We start from the raw sequence: 21,127 nt of genomic DNA, 5'->3' as shown, positions 1-21,127 counted from the left end.
TACTCAATACTACATTACATTACATTTCACAACATTAATTATTAATATAATCAAATGTTTAATTTTGATTATATTTAACTAAAACGACCGACAATTATTCGACGCGTATACAGTACATATTAAAATTATCCTCTGCTGCAATCTATGAAATCAACTGAACGCTGTCTAAAATGTTACTAACAGAATTCGTCGCAGTCGCGAAATTTATGTTTCACTTTGATGCAACGTGACATGTTGCATCATTATCGACACATTATTTTCACCGTCTACATCACAACTGTAAAATTTCATAAAACCATCCGAATAACGCGGGATTTTTTATCTTAATAAAAACATTGACATTTTCCAGTTGTTCAAATTCATTCAGATTCAAGGAATGCGTATCTTTCTCTATTTTATACTAGCTGAACCCGGTGAGTTTGGTTAATGAACGGATTTTAATCCCGAATACACAAATTAATAGATAATATCCCCATCTATGTTTTTGTCCGAGATCTATAGTGGAAATAGTAGTAGTAGTAGTACTATATCTACTACATAGTAGAATATAGTAGAACAAGTGACCAAGGTAACGAATAAAAGATGTCGATTTTACTCGTACGGCCTTTCTAATGCAACGAGCAGCATTCTTCCGTTCCGATCAATTCGAGAATGAACTTACATGGCATGGCTTCTCGGAATGTTGTTGCTATGCCCATTCTCATGAAGCTCAGAGAATCACGTTGCATCGAAACAGGATGCACATATAAAAAGATCAGAGTTTGCCGATAGACCATTTCACATTCATTTGTTCACATATAATCTTACAGAAATCACTTCCCCCAGTGGCATTCTTTTGCTTTCGCGTGCTACAAATCATGACACAAAAGAGAACGAGACAACCCTGCTTCGGTTCGCACTTCATGATACACGAGCAAGCAAACCAAAACCGTAATGAATGGTTTGGGCGCAGAAAGGTTATATTCTTCTTTGCCTCTAACTCATTACATGTCGAACCTATTCATACATCATGAAGCAGCAGAATCATACGGACTACATAAAGTCAATGAGCGAATGAATACAGCAACAAATCCTGACCCAAAAGTTTCAGAGAGTGCAAACTATGTGAATATTTAACTTTGCTCAGCTATGGGTAGTCAGATTATATTTTTCATTTTTAACGCTGCTATTCCATGAAATATATATATGAGGGGCTTAGAATGAAAGTGGTTTAAGTGATCGATTTCTCTTCATCAACTTTCTCTTTAGTTAACCCTCCTGTACTCGCGTTCAAAATCATAACACGTATACTCGCGCACAGTGTCACAGACCGAAAATTGAACTTCTCTGTAATGTTGCCATTGTGTATTTTTCAGGCTTTATTGGCATTTATTTGAAGAAGAGGGTATGATTGAATGAAAAAACTCCAAAATATATGTTTTCTTCGTCTTTATTGTGTTTTAATAGTCATCTAATTCATCCTCCTCAAAATAGATTAATTTTTGATACTCCAACAAATAATAACGAAATTCGAATTTTTCACTGTTATTAATTACAACTGAATATAATTCATGGAAGTATAAAGTGCTATAAAATAAAATAAATACGTATCAATCGATTGTGGTATCATTGGAGTAAGAATCAGAACTCAGCATAACTGAATGCTCGAAACAAACATTTTTTTTCACATTTTATGCAGTTGTTGCGTGTTTTTCGGGTCTTTTATCGAAGAGAAGAATGTATAACGACCTTCTAGATAATTACCAGATGATAAAGGTTCTGGAATATAAAGTTTGCATATTTCTGATATTCTTTGTCTCTGTTTTCTTGGTAAAGTAATGCCTTATTTTAGATGATGTATAAAAAGATGATATAAAAGGAATTCTAGGAACTTGCTTTTCTCTTTCTTGTTTTCTTGTCGTTATTGTCCATTATTGAAAAAATATCCCCGAAACTGTAACTGTTAAAAATTACCATAAACTACCGATCTGTTTATAGTTCACTGTTTACAATTCTTCCACAAGTAAAATTCTTTCACAAGTGTGTATATATATATGACCATAATATTTAGTGACTAACTATACGAAAGACAAACATATATTTTGCTTTTGAACGTATGAATCTAACGACGAATATATCGACGAATAGTTAATGTATGGATCCGTTCAATCCAGTTACAAAAGGGACTGAAATCAAATAAGAATAGTCCTGTAATGATCTTATGCATTATATTCAATAAATATTCCACGCCACTAACATTGTTTTATTCATTTCATTCAACAATACTCTAGAATATGAAGAAAGGCATTTGTCCAAAAAAGTTACTCCTATACTCGCGTCGGTGTGTCAGACCAAAAGTGTTAAAGAAGTGTCTCCTTTGTACCAACACATGCGATACGCTAAACGATGACGAACGACGAATAACGAAGCTAGAGAGAATCGCAAAGTCGTAGTGTTGATATTTCTGAGAAATAAACGAATTATTGATTTCTCGGTCTGACAGACCAATGCGCGAGTATAGGAGTGTTAATCTCTCAACTTCAAAAACGTTCCAATTTGAGTTTGCTATAGAATCCGATAAATAAGGCTCTGACCTATCTTCCACATTGTCAAATACAGCTGGGAATGAGTTTGCAGCTAAGTTATGACCAAAAGAGAGAGTCGATGTAGAGAAATCGATGATATCACTTACACCCCTTTCATTTTGAGCCCATCATCTATCGGTTCTATAGCAAACTCAAATTGGAACGTTTTTGCAGTTAAGTTATTAACTAAAGCAAAAGTTGATGAAGAGAAATCGATCAAATCACTTACATCCTTTTCATTTCTAAGCCACTCATTTATCGCTCTGCACTTGCCGGTGCAACGGTTTTCGCTATAGCTATATGTGGTTCAAACTTGTTTACAGGCATCGAAAATGGCGTGCGATGTTAGGTACAGCTCTTTCTCAAGACATGAGTGAGGAAGTTTAGCTCGAAGTTTCCGTCAAGGGCCTTTTTCGAGGCTAGAAACGGAATAAAATAGTTTAAATGCAAGACCAGACCCAACAACATTAAGTCAGTTAAGTCCATTACTCGCCCGTCTCATTGATAACGTTCTGTACAGTTCTACGACGATCTCCAATCAACGATTTTATGACCACGAAGCAACAAATATGAAATTTCTCGTATTTTACCCAAATAAAATATTTCCAAAAGTTCTCGAAGAAAATATCATCAAATATTGTTTCACCGTGATGTTTGTGTCATTTTGATTTGCTCGAACGATATTATTAATTTAATGTTTATCTCGCGATTGTAAGAACTATATATAAATGTTACACGTAGTTTCAAGAGAAATTCTATTGCCCATTTGTTTGTATTGGGTCAAAAAAATCATTTCAGATAAATCAGAGCCGATCTTCTTAAAAAAATGTTCTTACTGGAGCCAGTTTACTTCCAGTTTTTTGGAAAATATTATTTGCAACCCTGCATCGAGGATTAAAATTTGATTGCTCTAATAGGAAATCATGAAGAATGGAATCCATTGCTGAGTATCGCTCCGAAGCGAATGGAAAGCTACGGGAACGTTTGTCGTGAACTACTGCAGAGTAATTCAGAACCAATGCAGGATTGTGTTGTGCAGGTGCAAAATCAAATTGGCATTGACTCAAGAATCTCTTGGGAAATTCTTGCGCTCTTTGGTTTACTGCCACTCATCAGAATCGAGACATTTCTCGACGAATACAAAATGGTTGCTTTCAAATGATGACATGCGTTTCTGCTAAAATAAGTCTGTACTTGGATTTACTCACGAGTTTTGAGATTACAAACAACTCTACAGATTTGAAGGTGAATTCACCATCAAACCAGACCGTTGTTGCCGTTTGTTTCCAAGTTTGGAAACAAAAAAAAAATGGATGGGTTATATCTATGATATAACCGCAAGGTTGACGTGGGACTATGTTAGCTTAGCAATCATTTGTTTGTATTTATTAAATTTTGGATTAAATGAAACAATTTCCCAACTCAATTAAATGTGAGTAAAACGATTGAACAAAGGCTATGTAAGGTCGATTCATGCATTGTGATAGATTATGTTCTTCGTTTCAAGTAAATTTAATGACAGTCATTATACATTTGGTATGATGCCTAGGACAAAATATGTGAACGGAAGAAATATCAAACGATTATTTATTTTACTTTTACCCCTGGAGTTTGCGTATGTTTGTGTATGTACTTCTCGAACTGCGAATTTGCTTGATTTGATTCAGGCACTCTGTTTCGGACATCTACCTTAAACGCATATTGTTTAATCAATAGGCGTTATCGCAGCAAATGGTTATCAACATTTTGCCTAATCATCAAATGGTGTGCGTAGAAATTCTGTGAGCAGAACATGTGAAGGTATATCCTTCAATGCAATCTTGAATAACCGCGCAAAAACGTTTTGTTCGTACCCGCTATGCAAAACAAAAATGCGGGTGCAGAAGTACCCCCGGCTTGCATGAATCAACAACTTCAACTTCTATAGATCAAAAAAAAAACCCGGCCTGCATGAATTTGCAATGCCAATTTCCCCAGGCACATTAGTTTTGAAATCTCTGTTAGGGAACACATCTCGGTGGGAACAAAAGCTCCCCCCTACTTTCATGTATTTTCAATGCCGATTTCTCCAACGCTACTTGGTTTTGAAGTCCGTGTTAGGGAACATATTTCAGTGAGAACAAAAGTCCCCATAATTTCATGTATTTGCAATGCCGTTTTCCACAAGGCTGCTTGGTTTTGATGGTCGTGTTGGGGAAACCGTTAATCGGGCCAATCAAAACGAGGCAGTTAGGGCGTTTAGATAACGCTCAACATTTCACAGTTATTCAATTGTTTATCTAATGAAAAATAACATTTTATTAATTGCGATAGATGCGTAGAAATATTCCCTATCAATTGATGCAAACATCTCTCCGATCCAGTAATAAATGTTCGAGTTATAAGCATTCGAAATTTTGCATTTTTTCCTACATGTTCTGTGTTTAGCTTTTCATTTTACCCCCCGTATATTCCGGTTAGACGTAGTCCCACGTCCAAAAAAAAAAGTCCCACGGGGCCAAATCTGGAGAATACGATGGATGGGGCAGCAGTTCGTAGTGCAATTCGACCAATTTGGCCGTGGCGACGGTGGAATTTTAATTTTTTCCATTTTCTTTTTAAATCCGCGGACACGCTCGCTTCTACACACGGTCAAGACAAAACTACGAGTCCGATTCGGCTGAAATTTTGACAGTAGCCGTTTACGAGAATGTACTACACGATAAGTAATCTCTTTTGCGATAGTGACACCATCGGGCGATGAGGCTAAGTACTTATCGAACCGCCCTCGTATGTTAGCGGACCGCCGAAGCTTCATTTGAATAGCTCAAAATAACAAAAACCTTGTCAACAAGTTTGGTGAAGTGAAACAGAATGCTATATTCGTATCCTTTACGGAGTCTCTATGAAAATTTGGCATGAGACTCACTCGAGAAAACATCATGTGTATAAATGTCTCACATTTCCGTTATAAATTAATTCTCTCGTTTTCGTTTTTTGAAATTTAATCTGAGGTGAATGGATGAGGAATCGAGGCAGCCCAAGCCGCCAAGATGACACGATCCGAGTCTACCGCCGACCCGCCATCGGAAGCGGCGGTGTCTCGCACGCAGACCTGTGTTCCACTGACTGCCCGGTTAGTTTGAAACATAGGATACGATCCTTAAGCAATGTCCGCGCCATAATATTTCTAGCCTACTACACTTTTTCTGAGTGGTTGTTTCTGTTGCAGTGGTGTTCTGCAGTGATTTATTCCGGGAACCGTTCAAAGATATGGTCATCATAGTTCGAAAATCGAAGGCTACAATTTAAATTAAAATTCCGGAATTTCGAAACTGACAATGCCGGAGAGCTGTTCAAAAACTGCAGACCAAAGTCACAAGTAGCAATTCATGGATCCCGTAGTTTTCTCCGGAGACCAACAATCACGTACCACATATCACATATGAGGAACACCCATGACTAGGCTACGATACTTTTATTTACTCTTTCATTCTTTCATTCACTTGTTTTTACCCAGCTTCAAGAGCTCACCATGCTTGGCGGTTTGCAGGTTGGCGTCCATTCCCATTCTGTGTGTGGAACACATCGCAATGGGACCACATAGAACATTTCCTCGGACGCACAGCGTCGGGCTGTCGCTGGAACATTGAGTGTTTCACACTCCCAGAAAGCCGTGGGGTCTGCATTGTTGCGCCACAGCCGTTGTTCCAATTCGACGGCGATGCAATTCGGTCGACCATCGGAATCATCGCGGACACATCCGGACGCCAGGCCAACAAGAACGGCAGCGATGATGAGGGTGACTGGATAGAGGTTCTGTATCAGCGCATATTTCAGGACTGGGAAAATAAATGGATTCACTTACATTTCATTGTTATCTTGTTCGAACGAAGGCTGCTCAGAGAAATCTTCACCAGGCAACAGTATGTTCCAATGTGACTAGCTTCGGAGTCACAAGGCTCTGTTTATATCTGAGTAGACAGCAATTATTTTATCTAGATTGAAAGCGATAAGGATATTCGATTCGTTGCCGTACAAGAACAAATTGATAAGAAATGGAGAAGTCGATCGAAGGAATTCAATTATTTCTTTTTTTTACCGGCCGGAGGATCTATCGGCAGGTTTTCGATTTATTCGATAACGTTCCTCTGATTGTGCTAGGAAAATTTTCAGGAACAGAACGTGAGACCTTGAGCGAAAGTTTGTCAGAGGTCTCGACTCGTCGATGTCAGGTGAAGTTCCCTCTTTCCGGTTGGCGCATAACATTGGTTACCCACAGTTGAACGCTCTCGTTCTATCACCAAATCGGTACTAGTCACACATATTGTGAAGAGAGCTTCGGGATCGACTTCCTTTCGGTCTGGAAGTCTCAACCAGGTTTTGAGAGAGTTCAAGCAATTATCACGATGAGAAATTCGAGATTTCATAGAAATGTTTGAGTCACTTCAGAAAAACAAAAAGGTCCCGTTGGATTCTTGCGGCGAGGCTGTGATTTTTGAGGTCAAATTTGATATTGCTCGTTATTGACAGCTCTGTTGAGGAAATGAGAATGCTTTAAATTTTCATCAATTTAAACCATATACCGACTATGGGATTGTAATGCATAGCATATCAAACAAATCTTAGGGAATTTCCAATTCGTTTGGTATGAAAAATCGCCAAAATCCGTTCGCGGCAAAAATAGTTATTAACGTTAACTTTATTTCATAAAAACGTGAGCTGTTTTCTGATTTGGCACCCTTAATGAAAGACGTATTTCTACGTCAAAAAGAAATACGGGTCGAATGTTCTGCGATAAAGAACAAAACTACCAATTTTCACGAAAATCTGAGAGCCACTATATCGGTTTGGCGTGAATGGCTGTATATGAATGTGGAGATTCACATTTTTCCCTATTCGGATACCAGTAACAATTCCAATTTGAAAATGCCGGTATAGTCTGCAATATTCAGATTCCAGATCAAATTTTTCAAAATTTTACCTGGTACGAGTGTTCAATTGTTTTCAAAAATCCACATAAAAGCGTTTTACTTTTTTATAATGAAATCTGAACTCAACACGTTCAGCAAACGTCTAAAAGTTTTCTTGATAATTGTCGATTGAATTTTAGTCTGTTCCCAACCAATTGGGACTTGCGATAGCTGTGCTTGCAAATCATCGCGAAGCGGTGAACATTGCCAAATCCGGGGCAGTATTATAGCTTCCACTATCTTATTAGCCCAATTTATTTACCGATTTCTCACGCCCCATTTTTCCCGACTTTTTTCCATCCAATTTCAGCAAAGCCCGTGCCATCTGCTCATGACGCAAACGTCACCAAAGGTTTGCGCATTCGTTGGTGCCACCGTTTCGAACCGAAGTGAGCCTCATCCGCCGAACGATGGGAACCACTCCGGCGCGACTGACAAACCAGCAAACCAGACGGACACTAATAACTCGGTGACTGATGATGTCGGAGGCGGTACCGTGGGTGAGTATCTCGAGCATTGTTATCATTCTCGTCGCTTGACACGAAATTCATCGCGTAATCATCACCCGAGTATGGCCCAAAAGTTTATCTATTCATCGCCTCCGGTGGATCATCGTGTTACATTTTCCCCCACTGAGATAATTAATTTTATTTGGTATAACTGAAATGGTTTTTGCTGTATTATGATTATTCACACATTTCTTTCTGGCGCAAGAGATAGGCTTCAGGTTCCATCACAGTGTTATTCGTTACTTAACTGGAGACTGTCACTAATCTTATATTGTCATATTCCGCAGGTATCATCTTGGCCGTTTTGACACTGATTTCACTGGCGGGAGCAGCCGCTTTTCTGCTGTTACGGAATCCAGAGCGGCGCGCGAATATGCGGGAACTTTTGCGGGGACGCAATGTGCTCGTGCAGTACTCGAGGGTAAGTTTAGTTTTGATTTTTATCTGATGTTACGTTTCAGTTGACTTGGCTTACCTGATTATGTTCTCCTCGTCACGCTGTTTTATTTTATAATTTTATTGTTTTTAACAGTGGTTTCAGTGAATGTCACTGATCTTCATCCTAGAATTCGTTCATGTTGCTTCGAAACCTAGCAAGTTGTAATTTTATTCAATTCAATAGTACATGGTTCAGAAGTCCATGATACCTGAATGAGTTCTTAGAAAAAGATATAGGGTTGGGGAAAAAGAAATGTCGTATTTCTGATCGAAATTTGACGCCTTATTTAACATACTTAAAATTATCCAATTTAAGTCAAATGTGCGCCGTTTTGTTCGCAAACTTGTTGCCATTTAGAAGACAACTTCATTATCCCCCCTTATAAACCTCCCTCCCCCTCCTTATTTGCAAAAAACTCAAACAGCCAGTTTTCGCAAGCCTCTTTTGAGGCCAACTTAGTATCACCAAGAGCGTTTTGCATAGACCGGAAGAGATGACAATCACTTGGAGCCAGGTCCGGACTATACGGTGGGTGCAATAGGACATCCCATCCGAGCTCCCGTAGCTTCTGGCGGGTCATCAAAGATGTGTGAGTCCGAGCGTTGTCCTGGTGGAAAACAACACCATTCCTATTGATCATTTCTGGCCGCTCCTGGTCAATCGCCTGCTTCAAACGGTCAAGCTGCTCACAGTAGAGAACCGAGTTGAGGGTCTGGCCATAGTTGAGCAGCTCATAGTGGATGATTCCCTTCTAATCCCGACAAACACCAGTAACCATCTTCTTCAAAAATGGGTCGAGTTCGTTCCGTTTCAGCAGTGCATCGCAGGCGTTGATTCGGTCTAAAAGATTTTTTTACGTCAACTCGTGTGGCACCCATACATCCAGCTTTTTTTGGAATTCAATCTTCTGCAAATGGTTCCAAACGGTTTTATGGTCTCTACCCAGTTGTATCTGATGTATCTTCGACAGCCACTACACCAGAACGAAATCGATCAAACCAACGCTGTGCTGTGCGAATCGTTACAGTATCGGGTCCACAAACTACACGAATTTTTTCGGCCGCCTTCGTTGCAGTTTTACCTCGCAGGTAGCAAAAACGTAAAATATGGCGAATTTCTTGCTTGGTGGACTCCATCTTTGACGCGCTATAACTTGAGACTGAATAGGACAATCACAACACTGTCAAAACGACACTTGTAGCACAGATTGTCGTCTTTAAATAGCCGTATAGTATGACCCGATGCGATGAGTATAACACAAGATATGTTTAAGTGTTGCCATATATTGACAATATACGACATTTCTTATTCCCCAACCCAATATGTTCCGAAACCTAATTAAGGAAACTATCCTGAAGCGGACAGGAAACTTGAACGTGTCTTCGATGGTTGGATTTGAGAAGAAAATATCGATGATTTGACTCCAAATGATTCCGCAAACCACGTATTGTTTCAAAGAGATACTTTATGGATGTTACTGGATGTTGAATACCGTTCTGTTCTGTTTTTGTTTTTGAGGGATTTTAATCCGAAAGCACGAATCTGTTAGAATATCTAAATTTTGGGAGGGGAAAGTAATAACTCCAGAGTTAAGGCAGTATTCTAGTCTAAAAATTTGAAAAAAATAAAAATAAAATCCTTCATATTTCTGTAGATTAGGCATTCAAGAATATATCCTAGAAAGGACTAGTCGAAAATCCCATTATTTACCGAGTTGGAGCCATTTGAGTGATGCGGTATCTAACCTGTTACGGCAATAACAATGAACTTCAAATGCGTTTTTTTCAAACTGGCGTACACGATATCTCAAGTTCTACAGAACCGATTTATGTCGAATTTATATGAATACAATCTGCATGTATTTCTCCATCGCATGAACCACTGAAAAATAATATTTTTTAAATTTTCCTATTTTAAAAAATTCGGGAAACGTAACAAAAAACGTTTCAAACCGCATTTTGTTTTTTAAACGGCCGCCCTTTTATCCAAAAAGATGTTTGCGACTTGTCCGAGGTTCATGCGATAGCGGCATCTTTACCGATTCAGAACCTGTTCGATTTTTTTTGTTTCAGATAACCAGAAGGGCTGGAATAGTGTAAAGGGTGTGTCACATCAAATTGCATCACGGAAAAAACGCTGTAGAAATTTAATTTTTAGGAATTATATCTTCAGCTTTCGCTTATAATCAGATAAGAGTGTATAGATCACGTTGGCCATGCTTCACTGTCAATTTTTCGTAAATTTGGAAAAATGTCGTCGAACGAAAAAGAGCGTCGTGAATTAATCCTGCGCACTCATTTCGAGAATCCGGAGTTGTCACATCGGGACATCGGTAAGATGCTGGGAATCGTCCAATCCACGGTCAGCAGAGTACTAAAACAATACTTCGAGAACCTAACCATCGACCGGAAGGTGAAGAACGGCAAAAATGGATGCTCCGTCAGTGAAAAAGATCACAAGCGCGTAGTTAAGCAGTTTAGACGTGATCCGAGAAGTTCGGTCCGGGATGTCGCCAATAAGCTGAATTTGTCAAATTCATTCGTCCAGCGGACCAAGCAGCGGGAGGGCCTGCCTACATACAAGGTTCAGAAGGCTTCTAACCGCGACGAAAGGCAAAACATGGTGGGGAAGACGCGAGCCCGGAAGCTGTACACCGAAATGTTGACGATGCCGCATTGCCTGGTAATGGACGACGAAACCTACGCCAAAGCGGACTTTCGTCAGCTGCCGGGCCTGTTGTTCTTCTCCACAGAGGACAAATTAAGCGTTCCGGAGGAGATTCGCAAGCAGAAACTATCCAAGTTTACCAAAAAGTACATGGTGTGGCAAGCGATCTGCTCTTGCGGAAAGCGGAGCGCCCCCTTCGTGATGACGGGCAGGTTTACCTTAAGGAGTGCATACAGAAGCGCTTACTACCACTATTGAAGCAGCACGAGGGCCCGACCATCTTCTGGCCGGAGCTCGCTTCGTGCCACTATTCAAAGGACGTGTTGGAGTGGTACGAAGCCAACGGGGTCACCTTCGTGCCAAAGGAAATGAACCCGCCCAACGCGCCGGAGCTTCGCCCAATAGAGAAATATTGGGCGATTATGAAGAAGGGCCCTCCGGAAGAACCCAAAAGTTGTCAAATCGGAGGCGGACTTCAAGAGAAAATAGATTTCTGTTAAAAAAAAAACTACTACCTGACGTTGTACAGAACCTTATGGACGGGGTAAAAAGGAAGGTGCGAGCATACGGGCTTGGGCTCGAAGTATGAATAAAAAGAAAATGCCAAAAGTTGTTTAATAGTTTTTATTTTACTCTCTAAAATTTTCAAAAGGATCGGTCTACTGGGCGAATTTCTACAGCGTTTTTTCCGTGATGCAATTTGATGTGACACACCCTTTACGACATGGCAAAACTTATTTTTGAAACCGTTCACTTCATCAGCTCTTAACTAGTCTAGTTATGAAAATATTTTCTCTGTTCAATTTTCGTTTTTTTGTTAACAGACAGATAAACAAATAATGATATAATGGATAGTAAAAATATTCTTCGTTTTACTTTTACAGAGCTCGAAAGAACGTCCGAAATTCGTGTCTCTACACTAGAATACCTCCTTAAGTCTAAATAGTTGGTCGAACGTTCATTGGGCCCTATTATAGAAATCGAATCGAGGATTCGATACAATCACTATCACACCGAATAAAATCTGGAATTATAGAAATCGAGCTCGATTCGTTACTCTGCTCGAATGTTAGTGGCGGTGCTGAAATATTTTGAAACGAGTTTGAAATGTTTCACAAAGCACTATAGAAAGGATGCCAAATCTTTTTTTGAGACATCTGCTATTAAAATTATAAATATCTATATTTCCAAAAGTGTTAATATGGTTATGTTTTGGAGAAAACTGATATTCTCTCAACGAATGAAGCTTAATAGGTGTAATACATGCATGGATGTGTAATAAAAAACGACATCATGGAACAATTTGCTTTACAAAAAATATAATTATTAGAAAATGAATTTTTCATGTATTTTTACAACTGCAATCTATGGAATTCCGTAAGAAGTCACCCATGAATTCCACTTTTTTTAGCAAAAGAATTTTTTTGCATATAATTCTCTTTTAGCGTCGATTTTTTATAGTATCGGAGTCAATAGCTTTATTGTATTGGGCCACCACCTGTGGCCCTAAATTCTCGCTTGTTGTGTACTAGTGTTTTCTTTACCTTTCACCTCATGTTGTCAATCCAAATCTGTAATTAAAAAAAAATCATTATTGGTTTGCAAAACATTTCAGCTTTAGCATATGGTATAGAGAGTTTGGTATAGTATAGCAATAAAAGAGAAAATTACTGACAAAAGTAACACGTACTAATGTACGTTAGCAGGAATAAGTAATTTTTAGGTAGGAAATTCGGTTGAAAGTAATTCAAAGAATATGATAAAATTTACTTATGACGTTATATGTATCGTAGAAGAAACACTAACTTTCTGCCATTCGGAACCAAGACGCATTGATGGTCTCAGTGCATTAAGCTCCTCACTGAATTCCTCCCACTTTTCCTTAACCGGGATCCCATTTGAACTGCCTCCACAAAAAACTCGAGCCATGTTTAATTTCGCTTTCATTGGTTCAACGAGTTGTTCAACTGTCCACTTACTTTCAGCCACTGAAATATGCGCTGGAAGTAAGTTCTGCATTGTAAATTATAACATAATTAATATAAATAATGCTGGATTGAACACTTACCTTGTATAGACTATTCTGGCAGCACCGTAAAATAAATACTGATCAAAACAAACGAACATGTGTTGAAAATTGCATATATTTAAGCGTTTCTGAAATGTTTCCCAGAGGAAAATTTCGAGAAGCAAACCAAAACAAAATAATCCTCTGAAGATATGCAACAAGCGAATCAAACAACTCGAAAAGTTCTGACACTTGCATCGATAACTATCACTCGCTCGATGCCATCGAATTGCCCGACTTCTATAATAGTAAAATAGAGCTAACGAACAAAATTCTTATCGCCTCGATTCCTATAATAGGGCCCATTGTCTAGGCTTTGCACTCCGTTAGTATATGGAGGATGGATGGGGCTACACCACAGGTGATGCAGTTGGGGGGGGGAGTATCTTGTTCGGTGATTAGGAAACTATTGGTAAGGTTTGTGTGCCCAATGCAGAGGCGGGAAAGGGTTCGACAATATTGTGGAGCAGGAAGGTGTAGCAACCGCCTCAAACTCACAGTCCCGGCCAAAACCCGCCAGTCTGTCGGCTTCTTCATTACCGAGAATTCCAGAGTGACCTGGAATCCAGCAAAAAGAGAGGATTGGTTACAGGGTCTAATTTAAGTTCTGGGTAAGGTAGCTATGGAAGGAAGGTTGAAGTTGGTCAAGGAGTGTAGTAGTTCGTTGGCTCTCATTGCCATTGGACATCTTCGCGACCTTTAAGACTAAGCCAACACACAGTCTTTGTAATCACACAGACCGGTCAATAGTGCTTGAACGGTCATCACTGAAAACTATGCTGTACAACGGACATACCTTCTTGTCAACATGACTACCTCAGCTAAAAAGGCCAGCGCCATAGAACATTTCGGAATGTAGCCAGCAGTTGACGATTTGCATGATAGATGATCTATGGACACAGAAGACATTAGATGCAATCGTTCTATTTATTTGAAGGTGTTCATCCGAAGTACTCTTCACGTATGCTATGATTGAAGCTGATCGTCCGGTCAAGATAAATCCCAAGTATCTTGAGAAATGTACTTTCTACTATAGTGGTTTGATTAAGCATGAGCATTGGTAACTTGCTGATCTTTTTACAATTGTTGCTAATGTGTATGAGTTGGGAGTAAATATTCTGGAGAAATTGTGAAACCTGTTCCATCTGTCGATTCTGCTACGGAGTTGATAGCGGATTCAAATTTTCTCCTGGCCATAGATTTGAAGTGATTGAAGGAGATGAGAGTGATATTATCTGCATACACCAAAACATGAACATTAGGTGGAATATTAACGAACAGGGATTGCATACAGATCCAGAACAAAGTAGGAGAAATAACTGACCCTTGAGGTATACCGTTCTCCTGGATCCTAAACGGTAGTTGCCGATTATGACTCTAAATCTTTTGTCATCAATGAAGCTTTGTAAGCAACGACCCATGCGACCTTTGATTTCCCATTCCTAGAAAGATTTGAGGATTGGGAAACGCCACACATGGTTGTATACTTTTGATAGATCAAGAGATACAATGTCACCATGCATGCATCTTTCCAGGTAGGAATCAAGGAGATCCTCATGTTCGGAAAGATAATCGGTAACTGTCGACAAAACAGGAAGTGGGTTATATCTATGGTATAACCGCAAGAGTGACGTAGGACTATTAGAGATCATTTGTATGAAGTTGAATCTGAATTCATTCTGAATGAATGAATATTTGGAGAACTTCGAAAACGAGAGCGTTACGTTGGAGGCACAAGGTTTTATGCATCCAATATTGGATACGGAAATATCCTACTGATGGGGAAGAATAATCTTCAGAAGCTATCCTGTTGATTGCGATTGATTGAAAAATCACAAAACCTAATGTATTTGGTCACAGTGTTACATGGATAGAAAACATTAAAATAAACTCTTTCATATGAATGTAATTTCAAATTCCCAGAGGAACTGGCAGATTATTTTCAGTAACGATTAGATATTTCCACATTTTCCTCGATACTGGAAGCCCACCAGTGGTTAATGCTAACTCGATAACCATCTGTTAATAGCACTTGATTGAAACATATTTGGTCACAGTGTTACATGGATAGAAAACATTCAAATAAACTCTTTCACATGAATGTATTTTTAAATTCCTAGAGGAACTGGCAGATTATTTTCCGGATCTTTCTCGATCCAAACGGAAAGAATTCCGTGCGTGTATGTGTGTGTGTGTGTAGCGGCTGCTTCGAGATCTTCCCGGGGAACCGTTTGTAGCATCACTCTCCTCCTGATGGATTCCCTTCTGGCCTAAGGTGCACAAACAGGCTCTTGGTGACACCGTTCATCCGCGCTTTCGTGATAAATGAAGAGCTTCACCACAACAGCGACAACATGCTCCAATCGCTGTTCAATTAGAACTGAGTGGATTTCCGAGCGGCGCTCGCTTATATACCGATTGGTGATTTCAATAGCCTATTTTGAAAGCAAATTTAAGACTATTGAAACAGGTTTTTGGATCAGAAAATAACAAGTATAGAACGCGTAGACATTTTATCTTTCGAATGAAGTGTTTATCATACCATTTCGTTCAGTTGTTTAGGAGTTATTAACACTCAAAATCTCGGTCTCCGGCGTAACGCTTTCGTTTTCGAAACTTTGATTTTACACCCCGGTATAGAAATGAAAGACGTAGTCCTACTCCAAAAAAATTGTTTTTACCGGGCTTCGGGAGAGGAATCATAAGTCCTTCCTTCCAGTCCACAGGGATTTCCCCTCGTTCCAAATTTTGTTGAAGAGCAATATTAGGATGGTTTCACTGATTGGGGGAAGATTATTGAGAAGAGGATAACCGACCTCGTCAGGACCGGTGGGCCCATTCTTGAAGAGCCCATTCAAGTTCCTCAAATGCAAACTCCTTTCTTTTCGCGTCATGATCTGTATCAAAGGAAGGAGGAGAGGATTCTGAATCTATTTTGTGGGATTAATTTTTTTTAAGTAATTGGAGGAGGATGAAACTAGTCAGAAATGGTCTGCAAGATGTTCTATAATGGTGGATAACTGGGAGGAAAAGTTGTGCGAGGAGATAGACAAATCAATAGCAGATGATTTACCAGAATTAAAGCAAATCCTAGTATGATCACCATTATTAAGTAAAATGAGTCCAGTCCCATCGATGGATTGCTCAATTAAAATACCACGATGGTCGGTGGAGGAATCACCTCAAAAAGTTGAATGACTATTGAAATCACCCACTAGCAGAATGGGCGATGAAACCCTATTTAAAATGTGGTTGTGATCTTCTTCCGTACGTTTCTCGGACGGAACAACGAAGACATTCACTCATTTCCGTATCATGTCCTTGTTCCATGTGATAACCAGTTTGTCGTAATCAGGATCTTACTGACGTCGATCCTGATGTGTTTGGCACTCCTTCTGTCGCTGCTGTTCACGGTATCTCTTTGTCAATTTTTTATTCACTTATTTTTATTTAACTTTATGAATCCGTGTATGTGTACGTATGCTTATACCCACGAGTTCTTAGAAAATAGATACAGTCAACAGTCAATAATGTGATGGTACAACTCCGATATCCAAGGGCAGTAGCGTAGTGTGCCGGCGGCAAACCCATTGCCGGGGGCGCCAGAATCCAAGAATTTTCAATTGCAATTTTTTCCTCGTATTATATTTTATCTTTAAATTGAGTAAAAAAAACATCCATCATGAGTAGCTGCTTCTGTCCATACATGGAACCAATAACCTCTCTTTGATTTTCGCAGAATTGAAACAACATCGCATCACATTATATCAATACCCTTTTAAGTTTTTGCTACGTATGTCGGGGCGTCCCTCCATGCTATGCGTTGTTTTACAGTCATTGCTCAAGTACGGGCCCCTTTCTGGAAGGTCGAAAAATAATAGTTAAATAATAGTCAAATATCGAAAAATCATTTCAGTGCAACATTTCTAAGGGCATAAGCTTCCAAAAAAATGCAAAAAAAACCGTTGTTTTGGCTTCCCAGATCGGATTCCTTTCTCAAGCTGCATTATAAGAAGACATATTGTGCATACAGTTGGTACAGCGTGGAGAAGCTGTAGCGCAAGACTGGCCAAAGCGTAGACCTTTTAACTTTTACTGGTCTTCCTGGTTTTCCATGTACAATAGGAGTCGTTCCCAGAAAAAAATATTAAAATAAAAAGAAACTATCGTTGGCTCCAAATGAATGTTTTGCAGAGTTTGTTTTCTCGAGTTTTCTCGAGAGCAAATTCGATGTCGAAATCAGTCACAATTGCATCATCTGAAGTAAATTAAATTTTATTAAAGCATAAGAAATCTTTTGAAGACTTTTTTTTAATATTTTTAACTATGAATCTGGAATAATTGCTTTGATTAAAAAAAAAGTCGCTGTTATACGTAAAACAAAAGCTAAAAGTTGAAATTTGGATGAGATGCTGATAGAAAGCATTGATGATTTCCGGTTGCATTCTTACAACTCGACGAATCAACTGATACCACATAGTAAGAAAGATGTATTTTTAACAATTTTTTTTTATCAATGAAGGAACAAACGACACATATAACTCGTTCAAGTCCTTTATCACTAAAGCATGATTTTCAATACAAAAATTGGTGTCAATAATGTGATGGTACATATCAAAAGACTTATGGAGCTCGGTTGGAAGTCCTAATGGATTTATGAATCATTGTAAAATTGATAATAATATTCCAAATTTTATCAACTACCATTGTATTCATCAGCAAATACTGTGCGCAAAAATATTGAAATCCTATGGGGAATTTGGCACTTAAAATAGTTAATATAGTTAGTCAAAATAGTTAAATACGTATAAAAAGCAGTTTGCAAAAACGCAAATTCGGGGCAAGAGGAAATATTAGAAATATTACAAATATTTCAACCAAAAATATTCCAACCAAACATGACAATTTAAAATTCTCGGAAAACTCTGAAGGAAAATGGAAAAATTCGAGAAAATTCAATTCGCATATGTTCTACAATTACAAGCGTTGTTAGTCCATTTGATGTTATAATATTGTAATGACGAGTTTTGGTAGAAGTACTGAAATTTTATAGTAAAAAATAATTTTAAAGGATCGATTAGAAGATCAATCAATGAACAGTTCTGCGATTGGACCCATGAACGTGCGCTTAGTAAGAAAACGTGAATGTAACAACGAAAAATAAATTTTGGACGGGACGAAGATTGCCGGGTCAGCTAGTCCTCAATAAGTGGGTACATGATCTCGTTTTTAATTCTGTCATCATAGCGAATCAAAATGGATTAAATTTGGAACATCAAGGAAAAAACTGAAAACACTCTTAAAGGACCATTTAGGAGACGAGATTTAAAGCAATTCGAAAATATTGCGAATAAATCAGCAGATTAAAACACATAAATACGATCGTTATGCAGATTGAATTTATTTGTTACGAAATGAGTTCGACAGAAGATTTGAAGACATTTCAAAAATAATATAATGTATAAGATAATTCATGTCATTTCCATTCAATGATGGAATCAACATAGAAGAAATATTAATGAATTCAAAAAGCATTGGTTGAAAATTAAATCTTCAATTTACATTGCGATATATTTTGAAAAACAAGAGAAATGAAGCTCTTGATTTTAAAAATATTACAAACATTTCAAAAATATATTTGCTGTACTTATTGGAATTTACTTCGCGAGGAAATAGCACTTTATCAGATACAAAACAAACATTCAGGATAAAAAGTTTCTTTTTGGGGTGCCATTTTCATCGTTTGCCGGGGGCGCTGTATACCCTCACTACGCCGCTGTCCAAGGGTCCATTGAGTTAGAGAGGTATCGAGTTATGGAGAGAAGAATGCTTAAAATAAATCAAAGAGCCATGAAATCCATCGAGTTAGGGAGAGTTGACTGTATAACGTAAATATTAAGAGGGGGATTTTAATTTCATTCCTCAAAGTTAACCCATTTCTGTTCATATCATTTTTTGCTCGTCGTTACCATGAGATCATATCGACAATTAAGCGCTGATTTCCGATCTTCTCTTTTTAGGACGGTATCGGCGATTATTAGCCGGATTTGTTTGCTTCCTGCCCCCACACAATCTATTGCGTTTCATTCCGTTATCCAGTTGCATCCAGGTTGCATTAATTTTATTTCTCTAACCAGACTAACAACCCAGCTAATCATACAATAGTGTGCTTGCCTCGTACGTTACCATTCTAATGAAAACTAAATCTGTCGTTCATGTTCAGGGAAATGCTTCCTCCCCTCTCCCTTTTAGTAGATTCGTTTATACTTGTTCGAATCATTTGACTATTGATCGAAATCAATGTACTGGTTGATTTAACCTTTGTGTTCTACCTTTACAGGTTCGCACCAACGAAGAGGCTGCCAGTCTTCTAATGCAACCACCGGGCACCCTCTCCGAAAGCGATGATGAGATGCTGATTTAGATACGACACAAATTGCCCTTCTGTTTTTTTCCTAGCGCAGTGGTACATAATTTTACCGGGGTTTGTCAGCCTAGAAGCTTCGAGTGTATTTTGATTTCCTAATAATTTTGTTCACGAGCAAAGCTCGGATCGAGTTACTTAAAACCATACTTAAAAACCCGATGATTTCAATGAGTGAGATTTAAACTTAGTAGAAGAATTGAGAATGTGTTCGTGTTCAGTGTAAGAAAAACAGGACCAATACGAAGGCAGCACTTTTCAGACGATGAGTTACTACTAGATAGGATGAGGAGACGAGACGGGAGTAAATTCGAACGTAATTGACAGTTATCCATTCAACAACATGCTTTAAATAATAAACTTATAAATATATTTTATCTAAGGCCACATTCTTTCCCTTCAATCGTTGATGACAGCATCGTTTTCGTAGTTTTCTATTATTAGTGACTTGTGGCGTCTAAGGTTCAACGTGATGCTTTCCGTTTTCGGAGTAGCTGCCAGGATTTCCACTCGAGCCACTATCAGATGGTCCGGATTGCTGGGGCTTATCCCTTTCACAATGTCCACTTCATCGCCAACGTTTAGCTGGATACTCTTTTTCAGCAGCTTCCGCCCGTTGACGCGTATTTTGCTCTCGTAGAAATACGTTTCGATTTTGCTGTGTTAGAGAGAACAAAATGATTTTCCAATTCATACTTTTAAAACATCGTTTGTGATCTCACTTTCTAGCGACTCCAAGTCCCGACCTCAGAATCAGGTCGGCCCGCATCGAAGCGACGCTTGTCTTGACCAATTTGGAGTGTTTATCGCCGAGCAGTTCATCGAATTCGTCCAGCTGCTGCTCGTCATCGTCCTCATCTTCCAGTTCCTGACGGTGAGACTGTGCTTTCCGATCCGATTTTTTTGATTTCCACCGCACTACGCGTATCGAATGGTTGTGTAACGTGGTTGAAGTTGATGCAATGTAGTTGGAATTTGCGAGCACAAACGAGCCAATTGCTCGTTCGCTGCATGTGCAGCATGGAGCTAGTAAATTTACCTTTAACAGTCTTAAACTATTTCCACTAGCTAACCTACGCAGAGTGAACGACATTTTTGTGAAGAGTATTTATTTGCAAACTAAGAATTTAATTCCATCGCCTCATGTAAACAAACAAGATTTGACAACCCGTACCGGCTGATATACCGAAGTGCTGCCAGCTGGATCAGCTGTTCTCAAGCTTGTTTTGATGCTAGCCCCGTCGGACAGAGAGCACTACTATCGTAGCATGTGCTTTCGTGCTTTTCCTCTTCTACCGTTTCTTCCTCCGGTTCTTCAACGATGTAATAATATTCCATCGGCTGGGTAACGTCGTCTGCAGTGGCGCTACCTGGTAGCAGCTCTTCAATCTCTAGACGGTTGCATTCCTGGGAATCATCATCATTTTCCCCTTCGTCTTCTTCCTCTTGAATTACTGGCAGGGTACAGATTGGGCTTACCGTAACAGAGTAAGGATGAAATGGT

General features: G+C 38.9%; 3 protein-coding genes across 9 annotated transcripts in view; 1 reads left to right on the top strand and 2 right to left on the bottom strand.

The window, feature by feature from the left end:
* LOC129763363 (cation-independent mannose-6-phosphate receptor) overlaps positions 1–20,005 on the top strand; it is a 251,516-nt gene extending 231,511 nt beyond the window's left edge. For 6 of the 7 annotated variants that reach the window (XM_055762348.1, XM_055762351.1, XM_055762347.1 and 3 more), the window contains exons 6-8: positions 7,827–8,016; positions 8,313–8,446; positions 19,540–20,005. In XM_055762348.1, coding sequence (XP_055618323.1) covers positions 7,827–8,016; positions 8,313–8,446; positions 19,540–19,623 — 408 coding nt within the window. In that variant the 3' untranslated portion in view covers positions 19,624–20,005. Of the gene's footprint in view, positions 1–7,826; positions 8,017–8,312; positions 8,447–19,219; positions 19,309–19,539 lie in introns of all 7 variants that reach the window. The other variant, XR_008740896.1, reaches the window with a different exon arrangement.
* LOC129763370 (uncharacterized) lies at positions 5,990–6,496 on the bottom strand. The gene is made up of 2 exons (XM_055762357.1): positions 6,412–6,496; positions 5,990–6,349 (listed from the first exon to the last, which is right to left on the bottom strand). Exons 1-2 carry the CDS (start codon positions 6,416–6,418, stop codon positions 6,066–6,068), a joined length of 291 nt encoding a protein of 96 aa, XP_055618332.1. The 5' UTR covers positions 6,419–6,496; the 3' UTR covers positions 5,990–6,065.
* LOC129763367 (mitochondrial transcription rescue factor 1) lies at positions 19,971–20,849 on the bottom strand. Its single transcript, XM_055762355.1, has 2 exons — positions 20,346–20,849; positions 19,971–20,281 (listed from the first exon to the last, which is right to left on the bottom strand). The coding sequence occupies exons 1-2, from the start codon at positions 20,714–20,716 to the stop codon at positions 20,023–20,025; spliced, it is 630 nt and encodes a 209-aa protein (XP_055618330.1). The 5' UTR covers positions 20,717–20,849; the 3' UTR covers positions 19,971–20,022.
* Between the last annotated feature and the right edge of the window lie 278 nt (positions 20,850–21,127).

Source organism: Toxorhynchites rutilus, chromosome 1, assembly GCF_029784135.1.
Source record: "Toxorhynchites rutilus septentrionalis strain SRP chromosome 1, ASM2978413v1, whole genome shotgun sequence".
Taxonomy (NCBI): domain Eukaryota; kingdom Metazoa; phylum Arthropoda; class Insecta; order Diptera; family Culicidae; genus Toxorhynchites; species Toxorhynchites rutilus.
The sequence above is the reverse complement of the archived record's forward strand: the minus strand, read 5'-3'. Positions and strand labels throughout refer to the sequence as shown.

What these genes read in the sequence shown, in the direction of transcription:
- LOC129763367 (XM_055762355.1), bottom strand. Translation starts at nt 20,716, where the DNA reads ATGTCGTTCACTCTGCGTAGGTTAGCTAGTGGAAATAGTTTAAGACTG. An exon ending in GGACTTGGAGTCGCTAGAAA is followed by an intron (nt 20,282 to 20,345) that starts GTGAGATCACAA and finishes TCTCTAACACAG; the next exon opens with CAAAATCGAAACGTATTTCT.